General features: G+C 39.9%; 2 protein-coding genes across 2 annotated transcripts in view; both read right to left on the bottom strand.

Annotated features, from left to right (window-relative positions):
- Positions 1 to 1,064: 1,064 nt before the first annotated feature.
- Positions 1,065 to 3,894, bottom strand: LOC141902227 (uncharacterized). Its single transcript, XM_074789869.1, has 3 exons — positions 3,889 to 3,894; positions 2,082 to 2,095; positions 1,065 to 1,573 (listed from the first exon to the last, which is right to left on the bottom strand). Exons 2-3 carry the CDS (start codon positions 2,083 to 2,085, stop codon positions 1,065 to 1,067), a joined length of 513 nt encoding a protein of 170 aa, XP_074645970.1. The 5' UTR covers positions 2,086 to 2,095; positions 3,889 to 3,894.
- A 6,263-nt stretch (positions 3,895 to 10,157) lies between these two features.
- Positions 10,158 to 21,035, bottom strand: part of LOC141902226 (neuropilin and tolloid-like protein 1) — a 50,954-nt gene continuing 40,076 nt past the window's right edge. The window contains exon 10 of the mRNA XM_074789868.1: positions 10,158 to 11,540. Within this exon, the coding sequence (XP_074645969.1) occupies positions 10,624 to 11,540 (917 nt within the window). The 3' untranslated portion in view covers positions 10,158 to 10,623. The remainder of the gene's footprint in view (positions 11,541 to 21,035) is intronic.

Genomic DNA, 21,035 nt, shown 5'->3' with positions numbered 1-21,035 from the left:
TACAGGCAGCGTTATTTGTGATAACTCAATGTTGGAATGAGTGGAAAACATGGCGTTATAACTGAAAATGGCAGCGTCACAATGAATGGCATATTTTCATTGAAATTGAGTTAGATTTGGCAAATTTGTGCTCGTCAAGCGAGCAACGGTATTAAAAACGGCGTTAACGAACTTATGACTTTACTTAAATAATACTCATACATTGTCTTGTCTCTAACTACATTTTCAACATTTTCTACTGTGATGTTAAAAATAGTTCGTATTGTTCTATTAGATTTAGTCCTGATACGATGATGTGATATGATATGTATATATATTTATTTTTCCTCGATTCAATATGTTTCAAAAGTAATTCTGGTACGAAAGGTATCCTGGACGGTGTTCGGGATATTGCCAGTTCTAACACAATGTGAAATGTATGTGAAGTATAATAATCTTTCTCAAACGATAATGCTGTTGAATGTGGAGTACCGCAAGGCTCGATTTTGGGGCCTCTCACAAACTCAGGTGACAAACAGTATTATTGAGATACTTAAGCAAAGTATGATATATCCAATGTGTTCTGGACATTTAAATCAATGTGCGCTGTATCTGCGGTTTACGATTATTACAGGGTTCTGATTTATTTTTTCCATCAATTTCTTAATTGTTGTCAAATAAAGTACGTAATGTGATATACAGTCAAGTAATCTATAATCGTTTATTATCGAATCACTCCCGGACGGTGCTATCTTTATCTTCGCTTCGGTTTTGGATCTATAGTTAACGGTTAAACTGGTTTATAAAAGCAGTCTCGAAGTTGTGAACAGAAAATATGTAAATCGGAACTAACGTGCACTTGGACGGTAGTCACAACGGACGAAGAAGAAACGACTGTATGACATTTCGGCGAATTCAAAACAACCACATAAATTCCAAATCAGAATTAATCCAAATTCCTTTTCATGCATAAATCGTTGTAGAAAGAGGTAGTTAATTAGAAGTGGCCGGATAAAGTACGTGTTCCATTGATGTACACGAATTTCTCAAAAAGGCAGGACTCGATTGATATTCCTCTTCGTCGTTTAACCATTAATGCTTTTACTTAAGTCGTTGGCCGCAGATGCGATACCGACTCCCACTACAAAGACTAGTATGACGACGATGAACCAGATGAGATGCAACAGAATGCCCGTCACCAGCGACACGATCATCCAGGTTTTGGCCTTTGACGAGTTGTGTAAAGCGCCGTTCAGATCGCCCGCTCTGGCCGCATCTCGGCTGCTACAGGCGTGTATTACAGCCGGGATAGCGAAACACCAACAGCAAAAGATCAACGCGAGTATCGAACAGATAAGGTAGTCGTTTGGAGGGTCGTTAATTATGGCCGGTTGGACAACGACGGTAGTAGCTGGCTGTGCCGCGAACGCCCCGTAACCTCCCGTAGGTGGTGGTTGCTGTCCGTACGGTTGTCCGGGCGGTGGTGGCTGTCCGTACGGTTGTCCGGGTGGTGGCGGTTGTCCGTACGGTTGTCCGGGCGGTGCTGGCTCTCCGTGCGGAGTAGGACTACCCGCGTATCCGGGAGGTTTTTCATCTGAAATCAGTTAAAATCATCGCATAAAGTAAAAGCTAGTAACGCCATGTATACCTCTTTTAGTTCGTTCGCCAAAACTCGGAAATTGTCTTCAGTAAACTGCAAACAAGATTCGATTTAATATCGAAAGCGCAAAAAATAAAAATCGACACATCGATCGCTTTTAGAATTACGACAATACATAGATAGACAAGAAACATGAGGACTATACAATACTACTTAAAAGTGTTTTTTTCCGGGAGTCACGGGGGTCACCGGCAGTTGCGGACAGTGGATGCACACGCCCCCTTTTTGAAATTGAAGTTTTTGTCTGACTTATGTCTACATTCTCTTGGCTTGATTATTATTGATTGGCTTATTATTTCCAAAATTTCGTTTGGGTGATCCCACTACTGGATCGAATCGAAGCTTCGGCGCTCGGACTCCCACTCCTCACAAATTCGTGACCCCTTAGACAAGTTCTGGTGATATGCCAATGGAAATTAAAACGACTAGATTGTAAACTTACCCATTTTCTCGAAGCTGTATGTTTAAAAGATAATTGAAAAAAAAAACAAATAAATAATATGAAATCAGAGGCGTCAGATATTCGAATGATATTTAAAGATTGAAAACAGATGTTATTTGCCAAAAAGCAAAATAAAAATGATGCGACGCTTCAAAATCTCTCCTTATAGAGATCGTCATCAGCTGTGAAGGTATGACAAAAAACGGGGTTTTTATTCGTGAGAGAAGTAGTAAATTGAGCAGATTTCTGTATCAGTATTAATGGACGTAGTTAGCGGTTTTCGAGGCATGAAGTAAGTAAGACACAGAACGAGAATTACGCGTAGCAAAAAGAATGCTTTCAAATACCTATGTGTGATTTTTTTAATTATCTCCGGGTTTCGTACATCCAAAATACAGTATTGTGTATTATGCATTATGTATTATGTATTAGCTATTCTGTATTACGCGTTATGAATTATGTGATTATGGTTATGATTTCTTCCGTTTGCTTTTGTGGCATTGTAGGTAACTTCATGAATCTTTTTACATCACAGGACCCAAACATCTTAAGGAAGCTACAGTATTTATGAAAAAGGCACATGGCCTCATCTAGCCATATCTGTGCACACACGTGTTAATTGCGTGTATAATGATATTGATACCAGCTCAGAAAGACACCAAACTCAAACGATATTGTAATAATTGAGGGCTTGATTCGATCATTATCGAAACGAGAGCCAAAGAGAAAGAGAGTGAGGGATAGAGGGGCGTGAATTTATATCGACAATGGCCAGACGTCAGTAGAAGAAAGCCCAAATGACCAGTGCTGAGTGAAGTGAACGGTTAGGATTAAAGAGATAAAGACAATATTGATTTTAACATAATTACAGTACGGTTTTATAGTACATAATATGTTTGTAATGAAAACCTAATGAGGACGTGGATATTTAATTGATACTATCGGCCTCTGTATTAATTGTGCGAACTCTATATTGTTACTGTATATTGTAAATTTTACTGGAGTAACTGTATTTGTATAACTGTAAATCGTATGATTTCTGGAGCAATAAATTAATAAATCTTAAATCTGTACCGTTGAAGATATTTCAGTAGATGACTTTATTGATCTACAATGTTTTTTTGAGGTCTTTCGTTTCAATCAGGCAACGTGAACGAACGTTCCAATACATAATATAATATGACAATTTCATAAAATAGCGCGATTAGGTTATTCACATTTTAGATATGAACGGCCTATGTATTCATTCAATCTTGTTTGGGGTTTGGCCTTGTGTATTTCAATCGTTACCATGTTTGTTACCGTTGCCAACATAGCAACGTATATAAATAGAACGTACTGAAGTGACACAGTGCAAAAACATGCTAACGCAGTTTTCTTTGTCCAGCACTGTTGCGTCGTCAGATTCAAGAGAGAGACATAGATATCATATTAATACAGAACACGGCGGCTGTTGTCGAGTTCAATTTCTAGACCTACTATATTCAAACGATTTTGATGGGTGGAACTGCCTTCGAATTCCCGAAAATTGACAGATCAAACCCCAGCCATTCGAGAAAATGATATGATGTAAATTTAAATTCCTATATCTTAAATTGTAAGACCGAATCTTATATTGAATTACGTTGAACTATGCGATTAGTGTGGTTAAGCTTGGAGAGTGTGTTTTGCTGGGATCTACAGAAAAACAGCGGTCAGTCACGAGCTGCGGGCATTTCTTAATGAAACTGGGACCCTGGTCGACGAGTTAACGAGTCCCGCTTCATCCCGCTTATCAGTTTTACATAGAAAGATGAATTAGACTTACCTTGTCGAACGGCTACAGCATACAGGCGTATAGTGTTTTTTATTCTCGCGTATGCTCAATGATTATCGCTTGTTGTTTATTCATCTATTGACTAAGATACCAATGGTTACCGGTATCCCTTGGTATCCCTGGTACCAAACGACGCAAAACCGGCTGCGGGCTCCTTATAAATCGGCTTATTTCCTATCACCCTGCATTTATGTACACGTCTGTTTGGATAAGGCATGGATCTGACGTCTGGGAGAGACTTAAGATTCGTAACGTCGAGTCCTATAGTGCTCATTTTAAGGCCTCAAGTCGGAAAAGAAACAATCATGATGGATTTGTAACTAAATTCCAATCAACAACTATAGTCGAACTAAGAAATCGCGTTTGAAGCCGGTCTGAAATTCGTCGATCTAGAAGGCCGTAAAAGCACAACGCAAGGAAACATAGAAACACAAAATGCTACAATGTACGATCTTGGAAACATTCCCGAATCCATGATTCATGTTTCTCGTAAACGCTCGAAAGCATGTTTCTGTCACATGTTCCCGTGTTTCCCTGCGTCGTATGCTTTTGGTTTAAAAAAGAAATCCACACCGTGACCGGTTAAAAATACAAGTTTTATAGACTTGATTAAACTGATGGAATATTTATTTCATTTAATAAAACGTCTTAAAAAACTATCAAAAATAAACTTCTACTGTAGATTGCAGCAGCGAGTAAGCAATGATGGGAGTTTATTCAACAAAGGTTATATACAAAATAGGCATTGCAGAACACTCAACAACCTCGGAAATATCGATGTGTCGGTTATTACAAACTTCAAATAACATCCAAAACAAAAAAGTAACTTAATATTTTTTTTTCCATTTATACGTTTATCAGGTGCGGATCCAGAAATCTGAACAGAGGGGGGCCGAGCGCATTTTATCGTAGATATGATTTTCTTTTCATATTCGATGAAAAATGCATTCGAATCCGCCCCTGTTAATTACTATAACTTGATAATTGATTATAATGATCAACCAAGGTCGATTCCAATAATCCCCTATAGCGCGTGGATATATCGAACTACGAGCTATTTGTTATAACGAATAGCTATTCTGCAACGGTGAAGTTCGTTTCCAAGAAATCGCTGAAGGCGGTAAAGTAGATTTTGTTGATAGTCGACAATATTGTGGGGGTTGGAGCGGTTAACATCATTTTCTTACTTAAAGTTTAGATTAATTTCGTTGTTACTTCGTCCCTATCTTAAAGTTTTATAATTGTATGCGGATACTGCAACGATGTTCGCATATATATTGCATTGATTTCAAATCTCCTAATCAAAAAGAGCGCAAGTTTACCCTGATGCTGCTGCTGCTGCTGCATTTGCTGCATTTCCGACGGCTACTCCGAAAGCAGTAAGTCCAGACATTATCACGGCTACAGCGATAATCCAGCCAAGGTGAAATATAATTCCTAACACCAAAGCCACGATGCACCATTTTTTAGCCTTTTTCGAGCATTTTTCGGCTTTTTCCATGTTTCCATCTCTGATCTCCTCTCTTGTCTTGACAGCGAATACAACCGCCGGTATTCCGAACGGCCAACAACATAGTATCAGCATAAATATCGCCCAGATCAGATGGTCTTTCGGTCCGTCAGACATGATTCAACTGAAACGTTAGAGCTTTTTCGATGAATATCTTCGATTTAAATGCAAAAATGCCACATGATAAAGAAGTTTCCAGTTTCTAGGCGCTAATTTCCGGCGGTCCCTCGAGGTCCCCATTGCTGGGATAATTTTCACTTGTGTTTAATTGAATTCCAATTAGCTCCGCAGTCCCTTGCTCGAAAAACTTTTATTTCATACGTCCAACCAAATTCACCGTACAGTTAAAAACCCCCTGTTTCGATCCCGGCAGGTGTGGTGGGTCTGTAAGGGACACTCAATCGAAAAATCAAACAAAATTTGCCAGCCAAATGAATAAATAATGGGGACAATCCCTATTTTAAGATCAACATCGGACTTGATTTGGACCGGCAAAATTGGTCCGAGCTAATCGAAGTCCGCGTTGAGGATATGAAAATACGTTAGGAAGTCAAAACAATGATTTCATTTATTAGACCCGATTTAGTCGAAAGAGTTAGCCGCGTCTGCGTTAGGCGAGATTTAGTGCACGATTTAAAATTTCAATTATCAAATCAATGCTTAACTGACGAAACCTTGAGAGGAGATTTTCGACGCCACGTTTTTGATATGAACAAAATAAAACTATTAATTCGAGATGTAAATACTTGATTAATGTACATTATCAAACAATTTTAATTCGGTTAGATATAGTTCTGCATGATATAAATCTATCTTAATTTTTCATTATTTCATCCTTTTTCATTTTTTCCTTAATTTTTTCATGTTTGTATCAAGGTGTCTGAACATTCTTTTGAATATACAGCTTCTATGGCTCAGCTCAGGCTTCTGTCACCTCGCTGTTTGTATTCTATTCCAATCACCATCATTAATTTTGTACATATTGATGTTGACAAATAAACTACTGGATTTCATTCTTTGCAGGAAATTTCCATACGATGAGAAGCGAAAAAATTCGCTTAAAAAAACACGAAAAAAAAACGACAATACATACCTTTTTTCTGCGAGATAGATGTAATAAGATAATGAGTTGGATGCGACGAAGCGTCCCGTTTTACGGCTGACTTGTTTGCGAATGGACTGGTTTGTAAATCATGTTTGACACGTTGTCAGGGGCCCTTCGTTAGTCACGTGACTTACAACCTCTTGCCAGTTTTAGGAAATAAAACAGGTTTTGTTGTTGTTGTTGCTGTTGTAAATACAGTACTATTCCGTGGAACTGTGTAATCGGTTCAAGGTTTTGTTTAAAAATGTTTTTATTATGTATCAATGGAAACAGCTCAGTCAGTTCTGACTTTAGATAAATTATTTCAAACTACTTTTACGAGTAAAATCTGACTATTAGCATATAGTCTGCGTTCACAATAGGTTGACCACCACCAGGGACCAGTTATAAAATGCTGGCTAACAAAATCTATTCCAAAATAATCTTCTCAGGGTTTGGTTGGTTTTTATCGTGTCATTAGAAATAAGAGGTACTTGCCACTGGTGGTAACTGACTATATTAACTTAAGCTTCGTAAAACATGACCCATTCGGGGCGGGGGAGGCATTTTGAAATCGTTTGTCGTTACCTGACCGGTTCGACAACAGCTATTGGTTCGACAACAGCTGTAAATAGTTAGCAGCTTAGATCAGCTCATTTTCAATTGGTTGGATTCAAAATCTTAACTCCAAAATTATGTACAGAAATCGATGTCAGGGAAGCCTTCCTGAAATAGTACCAAATTACGTCATGTACATTTCAAAATGTACATAGTGGCTTGTTTTTAGAGTAAAGTATTTGAAAATGAACTAACATTAACTCTCTATATTCAAACTTAATTCAGATCTATGGAATGGATCAGTCGATAAACCCAGTGACAATCAAAACTTCTAACTTTTTTTTTAGCAACTATTGCCCTTGGATATTTATTATCGCAGAATCTGCGACCAATTATCTCAAGATGTGGCGTTCTTCCAAATTGAAAAAATTGGTCTTTGCTGTTTTCCATCACTGTCTCTAATGCAATTGAAGAAAAAACCGCAAACTCATTTATCAAACTGATTAAATGGCTTGTAGCGAGTCGATGCATCTATATATATATATAAATATATATATATATATATATATATATATATATATATATATATATATATATATATATATATATATATATATATATATATATATATATATATATATATATATATCGAATTACAAACATGTCAAGGCGTCCGGCGTTTTTCCCTTGTAAATCCGGCCTAATGGGACCGAGTTATTTGTGATAATCGTATAAATGCGTATTCATCTCTTCTAGTAACGAAACAATGGTTTTTCGATTAAAAATACAAGTCATGCTTTTAACAGAAATACATAAGAACCAGCAAACGGGTTTATTTCAAAGCGATTTTTTATGTACAATGAATGTATACAATTCTGGTTTTTATTTCTGTACGTTTTATATTCTTTGTTATGTGCCCCAGAAAAAAAGAAGCGTTTTTTTACAATATATTCAATCGGCAATAGAATAGCCAAATTCATCGAAGATTTTCACAGCATAACCTTAGGGTATCGTCAAAAAGCCCGCAAAAATATCTACGAGATCGGTTGCAAATTATTTACCGTGTTCTCATAATTCAAAATAGCGTGTCAAAAATGCAAAAGAAGCTGTACAATTTGAGCTTCATGATTCAAAATGATATATTACATTTTTTTTATCAATTTGAGAAGAATGCTCCAATTTGCTTGCGATCTCTTTCCGCGGACCTGTCGGAAGATGATATTCTAATTTCATTCGTTGCAAATATGAATGAATTTAATCATTCTATTGCTGGGAAATGCTTGTTAAAAAGCTTGTACAGTTGAACTTCGTTAATATGATTCTGTTTAATACGAAATCCGTTTATTACACTAGTTTCTAGCATGTTCCAGCTAGAATATTTATATCAATCAAGATTTTTGTCATACGACAAACCGTTTAATACGACAATTTGATTTTTGCCCACAAGATTCGTATTCACTAGGTTTCACTGTATGTTATCTTCACTTTCCGGGCCACCCGATATATGTCATTAAGATACAAAGATTTGGTGAAATTTAATACTAATATCATGTTCATTTAAAGTTTTCTTTTCAACTCCGACCGTCAGTAGTCTAGACTAGCGGTAAAACAAATACATGCTTACAAAAAATCAGCGTAATGAATATCTGCAACGAATTAAAGCGATATAGGGTTATCGGGTTATCTCGGGTTTTAAAAGGACCCTGGATGAACTAGCCTTGTGTTATTTGGAAAATCGATTAGTCGTTCTAATATAACGATAATTTCTGTAAATCGATGTATTAGTAAAAACAAGAATAAATGAACAATATTGATAAATGATAGAAACATCCACGTATGGCTCGGCAAAATGAGTAGTAAAACTGATTGTCAGTTATCGGGATATTATGCTAACTAAAAACTAGATAATGACATGTTTGCGGATCTCAACTTCACATTACAGGGCCGTAGAGAGCGGGGTAGGGGAGGGGCAGTTGCCTCAAGAAATCTTGGAAAGTGTTCTTTTTGCAAATGTTATTGTTATATCATATAGAACTTCCCCTTTTTGGGTTTCTCTACCCCCTCCCAAATCCAAATGCTAGGTAAACCATTTAGCGCCCCTGGCGGATCCTCGATTGCCACGGCACCTCGTTAGTACTGGAAGATCCGACTTCACGACATTAGCGCCCCTGGCGGATCCTCGATTGCCACGGGACCTTGTTAGCCCTGTGGGTTCGGACTTCACGACATAAGCGCCCCTGGCGGATCCTCGATTGCCCGGCACCTTGTTAGTCCTGGAAGATCCGACTTCACGACATTAGCGCCCCTGGTGGATCCTCTGCCACGGTAACGTCACCAGTATCTTCGCAACACTTGAAAGGAATACTGACGACATCACCCCAGTGCCACCTAGAACACCCCCGATTACATTGTGGTAATCCAAACACTACACATGGAAAACAAGGGCTGCCTAGCGAATCCTCGCTTACCACAGTGGCATTGCGCTAAGCCTTATGTTACAGTGCAAGCGAGGAACTTCGGCAATTGGTAATTGCTCTCTGGGCACCCCGTCCTATGTATCTAATGTATTCTTTAATATCGATGACACCAGGGTTCAAACCGAAGATGGTGTACGACATGAAATGAAAAAACTAGAAATTACGTTTCATCAAATGTTAAGATTTTAAAACAAATGATCTCCACAACAGAATAAAGGCTTGGACAATTAAACAGTTTAGGCGAGGCCTAGGGGATCGGGTGCTTTAAGCTTAACTGGCGAGACAAAACACGACTGTTAGACACACTGCGCGGGGAGGGTTTCAAAAAGCGTCAATTGGGAATGGGGCGCATGCGTAATCATGCAGATGTGCGTCCGTCACGTGATTTGGCACGTGGTGCGCGATCAAAATCACGTGGTATACCCGTCACCGATTACGACAGCCGAGAAATACGTTCAACTGAAAAGAAACGCGAGTCGTTAATTACTCATTCAAATTCATTCATTTTTATTTCATATAAAACAGAAACACGTGTTTAATGAGTAGCCTTCAACGCTACTGCGGCAATCGAGGATTCCACTAATGGCAAGCGAGGATCCACCAGGTTCGCTAGTAGTTACTCCGTTTTCCGCGTCCAGTTCCGTCTATTTCATTCAAATTGGAATGAACGTTGAATTAATCAATAATTAATGATAACTGGTAATACCAAACATTGAGTAGAAAATGAAGTTAATGTAAGCATATTTTGTTGGTCATTTGATAATGTATGGACTCGTGCGAACCTAACAATTCAGTTCAAAATTGATTGCTGGTGAATAAACTGAATGCTCATCACGCCATCTGGTGGAGTAACTCGTGTTGCGATTCCCCATTCAACAGAATGCGATTCCGACAAGAAAGCGACAATTACGCAGCCAATTTCAATCCACGGACCTTTCCAGGAAAACCTCCAAATAAGCAGAGCCGGTTTGATAACTACTAGCAATCCTCGCGGATCATCACTTGCCACAAGTGCAATCCCCGATTGCCACAGTAAGCGTTGTTGGGGCCCCATTCTAAATGAAATGTATTATTGATTATGCTATATTCATGAATCGCTAGACGGCGCTGCTATGTTCATTAAATATACTGGGGTCTAAACGAGATTTAGACCGAGATCGTTCGGATGGGGAGGAATACAACACCGGCGGCAAAGTTTGACCCTTATGATTGGACACCACGATAGATGGCGCCAACTGCACAATATCGGGTCTGGGGCTGGGCGTTCGATTGACGCGTTCTCTCATGCTGTTACTGCGCCTAACTTTCAGTTCGTTTTGCTCCCGATTGGTGGCGCCGCTCACTTGCGGCGTCATCGGGCGCTCAATGGTCGCCTGCGTCGGGAATTTTTTCGTCGACGACGGCGTGTTCGTAAGTCGTTTGGCGAATTCGCCGCACAGCGGAGTCGAATAGAACCGATCGAGCTCTCCCGGAATCGATTCCGCCGTTCGATCTAACGGCGGGAAAAAGTCCTCCGCCGGCTGCGTCCGTCCGTTCGTTTGTATTCCTACGCTGACCGTGGCGCTATATCGATCTAAAGACGGCGTGTACGGGCGTCCGGCAGCGGTGAGCCGGTCGGCGTAGATGCGGTCGCTACATTGACTCAAACCAGACGGATCCGTGTAAATGTCGCTAAATTGCATGCACTGGTTTACGTTATTCCCGATCATATGTCGGGAATCGATCGTATCAAAAGGTGGCGTCCGAGACCGAGACAGTAACGTTTTTAATTCCGTTTGCATCGTGGATTGTTTAGGAGGACGGTTTGTGCAGTTAGGCGGCACGCCGGCGCCGACGCCTAGTCTATTGCGGTCCGGTTTTGACCTACTGACCTCGTTATTCCTCTGTACGCACGTGATGCAAATGCAGATAACGATGAAAACGAAGAGGAGTCCTCCGATTACGCCCAGGATGATCGTGTGGTAATCGGTCATTTCAACGTGTGACGACGAGTCGATCGTTTTCAGTTTGTCGTCTGCAAAAAATAAACGATAAGGAGAAACGTTAATTCAGACGTGAGATACCTGGCGAGAGCTTTAGCAATAGAGGGCGCTGTCATGGAAATTTTGTAAATCAGAAACTTTGACATATCAAAAACTCCAAAATTCCAACAAGCAAAATTTATTATTAAAGATGATTTTAGATAGAAAATAGCCTTGTGAAAGTTTTGAAATGGCTTTATTTTTCCCATGAAAATATTTGCAAACAAAATTATTTTCTAACCTCCACATACCATGGAAATGGTAGGAGAGTAATAAAATCATCTATCTTATCTGTAAAATGTATATACGTTAAGTTCTTTAGATTTTAAGTTCTCTAAATTTCTTCTAGATTTTTTAAATTCTATTTTTAGATAAAATCTACGATCAAGTGTGGTAATCGAGAAGCGAAATATTGTCTTGGCGATTGGAGATTCTATACAATCTGGATTAGGACCTAGTTCTTTTAATGCTGGAGTCCCTATTTATCCCTGATTCTTCCTGGCACCGGTCCAGGCCCGATAGAAACCGACCCCGAACGCACATGACTCGAAGAAAGGCCCCCTATTTCCGTGTTCCCCGCGTACTATGCGTTGGGCTTTAGAAGAGCCAATGCTAACGATCGGTTAGAAAAAATCTAGAACGCATTGAGCATCTCATCTATGGGAATAGAAAATATTACCACCAAGAATAGTTTGCTAGACTTTGACAAGCAGTTGCGTCTCCGTTAAGATTTACGTATATACCGAAGAATTGTTCATATGTATGTTAATACTAGTGAGATGTCGTCGACTCGAGGAAGATGAAGAGTTAGCCGTTCGGTTCAGCGGGAATTATTCAATCAAGCGTGTTGTTTGACGAGCGAGGGGTCCGCCGTATCAATAAACCATCGTCCGTCCTCTTCGCTGTAACGTACTTGTCAATTTCTGCCATAAGTCGAGACAAATAAATCTACTTCGTCGCGAGCGTGAAGTTCCGATCGAGGCCCGAAATTGAGGTCGTTTAGCTGATTCATTCGGCCTAGTTCTCTGTACGTTGTGACGTTCGGTCGAGATTCGAGATTTATGATCAAAAGTCAAAAGTGAAACTGCGTCCTGGTGTACTCTATGCGTACCCCAGAATCCTAAGGACCGATTACTTATGTCTGAGGTACAATTTCGGCGCAATTTTTCCCATAAATGTTTTCCCTCTTTACATAGTAGACCATAAATCATGATTAATATAAAACTTAACGTAAGCTGAAGTAAGTGAGTTCAACCGAAAATAGGAGCCCAGTTTTGAACTGGTCCCACTGGTCCACCAGTTCTATAACCGCCGTACCGTGGTTTATAGAGTCGAGGAAACGCGATTTAAATACAGATGATTAGATTCAGATGAAAATTTAACCAACAGCCACGCCCAGCCACGCTGCAGGGTCTTCGCTTACCAGGGACCGCTTCCATGTTGGCTTTCACGAGGAAAGGCAAAAAAAGTTGAAAAACATTCTATGAGAATAAATTTCCTGACTATAAAAAAAAATCAGATGAGTTTTTTGGTGGATGTCGAGGGTGTGACCATGCTGTAGCCCGATTCCTCAAAAAATATCATTGGCTTAAAATATATTGTGAATTGGGGTCCACGTAATCCATATAATGTGCTATATCTTCTTTGGTGAGCTAGTCAAAATTATACCCCGGAGCCACCCATGTTCATATTCTATATCTTCATTTAAAGTTCTTTGAATGTGGTGTCCATCCACATCTCGGAGGCTTCGTAACAACACGAATTTCTGCGATGATTCGGCCCGTGAAATCCTGAAGAATTTTATACCCGTGGGTATACGCGAGATGAATAGGTTCCGCTATGCGTAATCGTATTAGACGGTGAACGTGAAATATTCGAAGTTTAATTAGCGAGATGAGTGTAATTAGTGTCAGAAGCGATATCAATCAATACGCCGTGAATGCCTCGAGCGATGATATGTTCGATAACTACAAATTGTGCATTAAAAGCTCGCTAATTGCGTTCTATTGACTGCGTTTACGAAGTACACTTCTTTCGTATATAGACACAGTGTACTTCTCGAGTATGCAACCAGAGCTACTTATCTTCGATTTGACGACTCGATTTTACGTATAATTACGACTTTTCGAATGCGAGTTAACGCTTAGATGGCTACAAGGAAGTGAACAGGGACCGGATTTTTGACAAGGACGCATGGGCGTAATCAGAAGGGGTTAGGAGTTGGGACGACCGTCCTTTTAAATCCAAGTTCCGCAATTATTTAAGTTCCAAATTTGGTTTTTTCACATTCCGAAAATTTCATAAAATATTTTGCCTTTAAATATTTAGAAAACGCCCCTTTCAAGCTTCGAATTTCAAAAAGACTATTTAATGGCTGTGGCAGACCGGTAAATATTGGACCCTAGACTCTTACAGCGCGTTCCAATCTTGTATTATAAAAGATTTCCGGCAAAATGAACCTCATATGTCACTTGGCAGCAGATCTGGCTGGATGGAAGATTGTTTACCCAAACCAGGGCAAAACCAAAATGCAATTTCAACCCTCTTTTCGTACTCCGATTTGAAAATCTAAACCGCCCCCGATGTTTACTTTTTCAGATCACGAATGACCGCGCAGGACAGCTATCTATTCCGGAAGCGAGGACTCCACTTATAGAGCCAAACTTGACACTTACACTTAATGTCGCGCTGAAATCACAGGAAATTGCCTGTCATCGGCTTCGAGGCTGTCTGTAACGAGGTCTTATCGATTCAGCTGCGCCGAGACGAACTGGGTCCATTCTCTCGAAACCAAAACAAAAACTCAGGAACTCAACGTACAGAGAATTGCGGTAATCAAGCCCGACGCGCACGAAGCAGGGAAACCGGAAACACGGAAACATGAGACAAAACGTTTCGCCCGAGCATATCTCTGTGTCGTTTGCGTTTACGAGAAACATAGATTTGTGAAACAATGCTTCCAACATGTTTGATCCCATAGTGTTTCCCTGTTTCCCTGCGTCGTGTACGTTTACGAGAAATGAGAGAAACATGATTTCGGCAAACACGTTCGATTCCGTGTTTCCGCGCGTCGTCCGCGTTGAGCTAACACCAGACGTCGATAACCCCAGAACTATGGATGCAACCTGAATAGCGCGTTATTGAAGTGTCGCTGAGTGAAATAGTTCAATTTTTTATGGTATTGAATTTTCTGTTTTATACGAACAAGTGGTTTTGATGTAATAAGCAGGACACCTGCCGCCGCCGCCGCCGCGCAATCGAAAAATGCTTTTAACGTTCGGAAAATTGAATCAACGATTTAGATTTAATTGTCGCGTCGCTGATATTGATGTGAGTGAAGCGATCAGGGAGGGTCCGACGCTATCGACCCACTGAATTCCGACGCCGTTTTTCACACCGCGCATTTTACCCAGGGTTAAGGAGAGCACGCGCAATCGGGTAGAATCCAAATTCAATTCAATATCTATTCATCACAATATCTTACACGATTGTGGATGATAAAAAGAAAAACATCTTACCGAGGAAAAGACGGTGTATTAAGATTTGTACATAGGATTACAATAAAAGGGAAAAACTAACACTAATGAAAGATACCAAATTTAAGAATATTTACATGTGCGGAGAACAGTAGCCCAATGAGATGAGGCGTGATGCTGTTGCATCCACTATCAGTGCTGAGTGACAAGTGGGTTCGAGTCCTGCTGGCTGCTTACAGTCAGTGTGCGGGCACAGAACACTTCAAAGGCCGCGGTCCTGTCGTGAGGTTAAATGAATAATCCAATAAGGTTAGTCTCAGGAAAACAAGATCCAAGCGACGTAAAGCCAAACAAAAACAAAAACTTAAGTGTGTATTAGGTGTACAAGGCTATAAATCCTCGGTCGCTAGATATGGTTGTCATTGATTCAAAAGATCGCTAACCATGAAGGTCCTGTGGTCCCATATGGTCTTCGACGCAATCGAGACTGATACATTGAGCCACGTATTTTCCGTGTTACGTGGTCCGCTCAATAAAGACAGCGTCTTTATTATTCCAGGCAACGCGCCCACGCATCGAATTTTATCACATAAACTGCGCTCGTTATATTTGCAGAGAATGTATCGGGTATCTAAAACGCAGTCTGCCGACAATCGCCGCCTGTGTGCATTATTTAGAAGACAACGGAGTATACATCGAACATCTAACACTTGACGCGAAAGACTTTCTTTATTCGTCTGGTATCGAAATACATTTAAGCACTATTTTCGCGCTATAGTTTACGGCGCCTGATTTAGTGCATAGGCTGTTCCGATTCAAAGCGCCAGTTTATTTCCATGATATTGAGACCCAATGGTCTTTTTTCAAGCATATCGTTTTCTGTCGGAACGAAAAACAGTAAATTCCACGTAATTAGGATTTTCCGATATGAAATATTCATTGAGTCGATTGATTATCGTTTCAGCGAGTTTTAATATTATTACGATAAAACAGTGGCTTGAAAAATCGTATATTGTTTCTTCTAACTCATTAAGCCCAACGACAGAGGCAAACGGGGAAACATTGAAACACAGAAACACGGAATCAAACATGTTTGATCTCGGAAACATTGTTTTCATGTTTCTCGTTTCATAATATAACGCACTGCCACAGAGGGGAAACAGACGGAAACATGTTTCCCTGCGTCGCGTGCGTTTGGCTTCATTACCGCGGTTTCACAATGGCGATTTCTACGAAAACATCAACAAGGACTTTGACTAAATAACCGACGCTCGAATTCACTAATCCATAGAGACAATCTCGTGCGAAAGATATTGATTGAAGCGCTTCGTTTTGAAAATTCAAATTTCCAACGGACAACCAAGCAACGGAAAAGCTTAACGCTCGACTAGCCGCGAATACGCACTAAATGAAACCAAACCGCGTTGAAAACACGGAGACGAACGCAATAAAATGCTCTTTGAAATTCGAATTTCATTTTTGCGAAATTAAGCATCTCTTCACTGAAAAGATAACATCACGACACAATTCATTGGCCATACAAAAACTTCAGACACCCTAAAAGGATCGCTGCCGCTGCGTACTCTGCGTACAGTTCTCTTCGATCCTAATAAACCTAGTCACAAGAAAACCGAAGTATTAAATAAAAGGGTCAATCCCTATTTCAAGATCAAGAAAGACGGGTTCGAAGATGTAAGAATTAATCGCGAGGACCGCTGAAATACAGTCGTCTTCGAAAATATCTTTTTTTTTTCAAAAAAGCATAAAACGACCCATTGATACAGTCAGGAGTTAAGTATCCGAACAAAATGGCGGCCGTAGCAACTTAAAATGGTTTATCGCGAGACTGGGACGTCGTAAGTCAACTTATACATCATCAACGGTGTAAACAAAACGAATATGTCATCTTAGCGCGCGTGTGTAGATGCTAAAGCTTCATAGATATATCATTATTTGCGGTGGCTATAAACCAGACGACAGCTCCAGAGTGTTTCACTGCAAGCCGTAAAACAATCGACTTTTTCTCCGTTCGGTAAACGCTTTATACGCGGACTGTAAGCAGCAGTAGCGGCGACGACGATCAATCAAGCGCCACGCTTTCACTCCCGCATTCTCGGGTGTAATTTGACTTTTAGATATTATGTCGTAACGTCGCGAGCAACGCCGTGTGTGGAATGTTATTGTCCCACGACGTGTTCTCGTGGAATACAACCGTAGTCTTATCACAAAGAGAAAGCCCGATTTGTTTAATCACTAGCAATGAAAAATAGCTATAAAATGAGTAACGATGTTAATGAACTTAAGGAATCTTTCGATTATTACGTAGAAAATACGTAAAAAGAGTTCAACAGCTCCATTAGATCGATGTAAATGAATAGGATGCCTTTTTATTGAAATACTCAAACGCAGAATCTTCCCGCTCAGGGACACCGAACCGAAACTATCAGAAAGTGAACATTCTTTGTATAACTTGTATTTATTTCCGTTCTCTTATTGCGCGCAGTCTTCAGTCTATATATAGACAGCAATCAGGTGAGAATCTTTCTAAGATTAAGTTTCCCATCAGATCCAGTTTGTAGAGAAAATAGATATATGCTATACACAAACAAACTATATACTATAATACTAGCAATTTTTTTGTAGCGGTTGATGTTTTTCTGTCCTAAAACAACACGTTTATTTCCTGTTCTTTTCTTAAAGTGCGTGGTGTTCACGAGCACGGGGGATCGCGAAGATAATCAATTCTCTTGTCTCCACCGACCAGGGTTATCCTAATCCTAAGTTAGCCTATTAAGACGAAGTCAAAGCGTTCAAGTAAACTATTAGCCCAAGGAATCCGTTCAGACTCATTTTGTCTTCATGTTTTGGGATTCTACCCTGGAGATATGAACCTGTGATGATATACTGAATTTGTTACATCTGATTCATATCAAATTTTTAGATGATTTTTTGTGTAGCTGTTGCTAAATAAGGTGTTGATCAAATATGGAAGCATTGTTTTAGAGTGAAGTTAATTCAGTTCCCTGATTCAAGAGCCAGTTTTGCAGTAAATGCCAGTTCCCAAAGAAAGCAAGAACATACAAGAAATTTAGTCGGAGCATTTTGAAATGTACAAAGTAATGTATCATGTTTACATCCAATTTCCAGAGATCCAAAATGGTGTCCACGGCACGCGGAAGATCACATAATACATTACTTTGTACATTTCAAAATGTTTCTACTAAATTTACGGGCAATATATCGTACAATTTTAAGTTCTTCCCCGAAAACACCCGTGGTTTCAGCGGGTGTTACGGTAAATTTTGGGGGCTGCGAAATTATGGTGAATCGAACCGCTAGAAAGACAATATGTAATGGTGCTGTGGTAGATGAAAAATATCGAAAGACAATAGAAGAGAGATGATTTAGTGACCTCGTTGATGCATCACAGCGAAAAAGACATTATTATATGATTAATTCCGATGTAGTCTGGCTGACAGTCAATATAACAAGGCCTTCGGTAACATTTTATCCTTCGACATTTTTCATAACCGCCTATAGCATAACAGGTAAAAATCGCTGAAATGCGGTGACGCCGCTGAAGTACAAAATGCTATTTCTGGGGGTTTTTATTGGAAAGTTAGATTATATTAACACCTTAGGATATCTGAGCATATTCCCGGCCATGTCTGCCAAATTTGATGACCGTAGGTCCACCGTCAGGGCACCACCGTCAATTGTAGTATGATAATAAAACCTCAAACAAAAAACAACAATAAAAACCATACAAAGCAGTCATCTGAAATGATACGCCTTTAGATCTTTGCAGAGTCATTTATCAATGAACGTCGTAAATTGATACCGAAACCTAAGCTTCAAGTGATAAGAAGTTCTTTGACAATGTAAATTAATCCCGTTCAATTTGCCGATCTTAACTGACGCGAGTTGCGAGGTACAAAACTTCGAGTGCTGTCGTTTCATTATCGTGAAGTATGAATACGATATGTTTAAAGAGATTCATCTCTCGTGTCGTCTGCGCGACAACAACAGGATGTTCCGTGCAGCAGACGACAGCCCCTACAGATATCTAACATCACAAAACGCTATTCATTCACACAGCGAAACACCTCATTAAACCACGATACAAATCTCCATGAGCGCAGTTGTACAGTCATTGCTTCTGTTTACGAGCGCTGAGATAATGGGGGCTACCAACCCTACAGCGGCAATCAAGGATTCCACTTATGGCAAGCGAGGATCCACCAGGTTCGCTAGCAGTTACTTGGTCGTCCGCGTACACAGTTTCTTCAACACAAATTCGAATGAACTTTTCTCTTAAATGAATCAATTGTTAATGAAAACTATTCCGATCACTGGGTAGAAAAATTAATTTGATGTATATTCGGCGGGTATGGATTCGGGAGTCTAAGAATTCAGTTCAAAGTTGATTGAATAGTGAACAAATTATCAAGCAAGTCAGTTAAGTTTATTCTGACCTTGAAATAGATACAAGAATTATGACAGTTCTTCAGGCCATCTAGCCGCATAACTGGTGTCGCAGCTCCCGCTCGATCTAGCTTAGATCTAGGATAGGTCTAAGTCCCAGTGGCGGAGCTAGAGCCGTATTGGGCCTCAATTCGGCGTTTCCCCTTTGAAAGATAGCTATTAACTAACTCCAGAGCTATTAACTCCAAATAGACATTACAATGATCTCGCAATGCACCAAATATGACTTAGATTTCCTAGATCATCTGGATCAAGAAACCGGTACTCGCCTTGTCAGGATACACATTGTATGCCATTATCAAGATCTAGCTGAAAGCCCTTAAGAAGAAATACTAATTCAACGACTTAAGGCCGTACTTAAAGTAATTAACTGCGAGCCCTATGGTAGTTGCACAATCGAGGCTGGGACTGGATTCCGTGAACATGTATTTACGAATGAACATGTATTGTTATAAACCGATCTCGCTAAAAAACAGTCTAAACCAACCATCCCGGTAGGAGATACAGAACACTCAAGGCTCAACCGAAATATAAAGGTGGAGATGGATCCACAATTATGAGTTTATGTCAATAATAAGATCTTTTCTACAGTATAAATCAAATTGTCGACTCTGCCGAATCGGCTCTAGCTGATGAACAGGAATCATCTTTGTAGTAGAAAAAATTATTCTCTCTAGAATTTCTGTTTGAACAAACGAACTTACCGCTATTCTACCTGGTATTGAACGATCCTCTCGAACTCTCGAAAGCAAGATAAGAAAGTATCTGAAACACACATGCTCCACCAAGACTTCGCAAGACTCGAATAATCTTGCTTACACACTATAGTTATGTTCTATTAGAAGTCAACAACTGATTTGCTGACTCGTTGTTTACGCAGACGCGTCGCAGCGGCACCCAATCCTGAGCGGGTAACTGCGCCGACTCGCACACAGTTATTGAACATCGATGGAAAGAACTGCTGCAGACGATCGGTGCGTCGTTGGCAGACGACACCAATACTTCATGCGCATCCCGACTCGACCGCTCCCCCGTTTCGGACAAGATCATACATTTTTTATAATCCAAGAATGTATATACGGGATGAAATCAGAATGTCTGATTTGGAGCGAAATAGTTATCGCCAAAGAATGCAAAGGCCACCGTGATTGGTCGATATGTGGGTCAATTCATAAAACCGACTAATGGCAACAGGGATCTCTAAACCTTCCATAGTCTTGGCCGAAAAACTAGGTCCACATTGAATGGTTAACTTTTTATCACGAATTTACCAATCTTTTACTAAATTCATAACTGGACAGAAAAAGACAAAAATTCATTGGCATTGTAATAATAAGCACGTACATTAACGAAAAAAAACAGCAAATGCCATAGATTTCCGATGAAATGGATCATTTTCTGAGCATCGGGAAAGACTTTAAAACAAAATAACCTGCGATAGCTTGCACTATTCGTTTAACTTACTAAAACTAGGGATTTTGATCGATTATGCAATGGCTATGTATTCGAGTTCAGAACAGCTTTCGG

The sequence above is a fragment of the Tubulanus polymorphus genome, chromosome 3 (assembly GCF_964204645.1).
Source record: "Tubulanus polymorphus chromosome 3, tnTubPoly1.2, whole genome shotgun sequence".
Taxonomy (NCBI): Eukaryota; Metazoa; Nemertea; class Palaeonemertea; order Tubulaniformes; family Tubulanidae; genus Tubulanus; species Tubulanus polymorphus.
The sequence above is the reverse complement of the archived record's forward strand: the minus strand, read 5'-3'. Positions and strand labels throughout refer to the sequence as shown.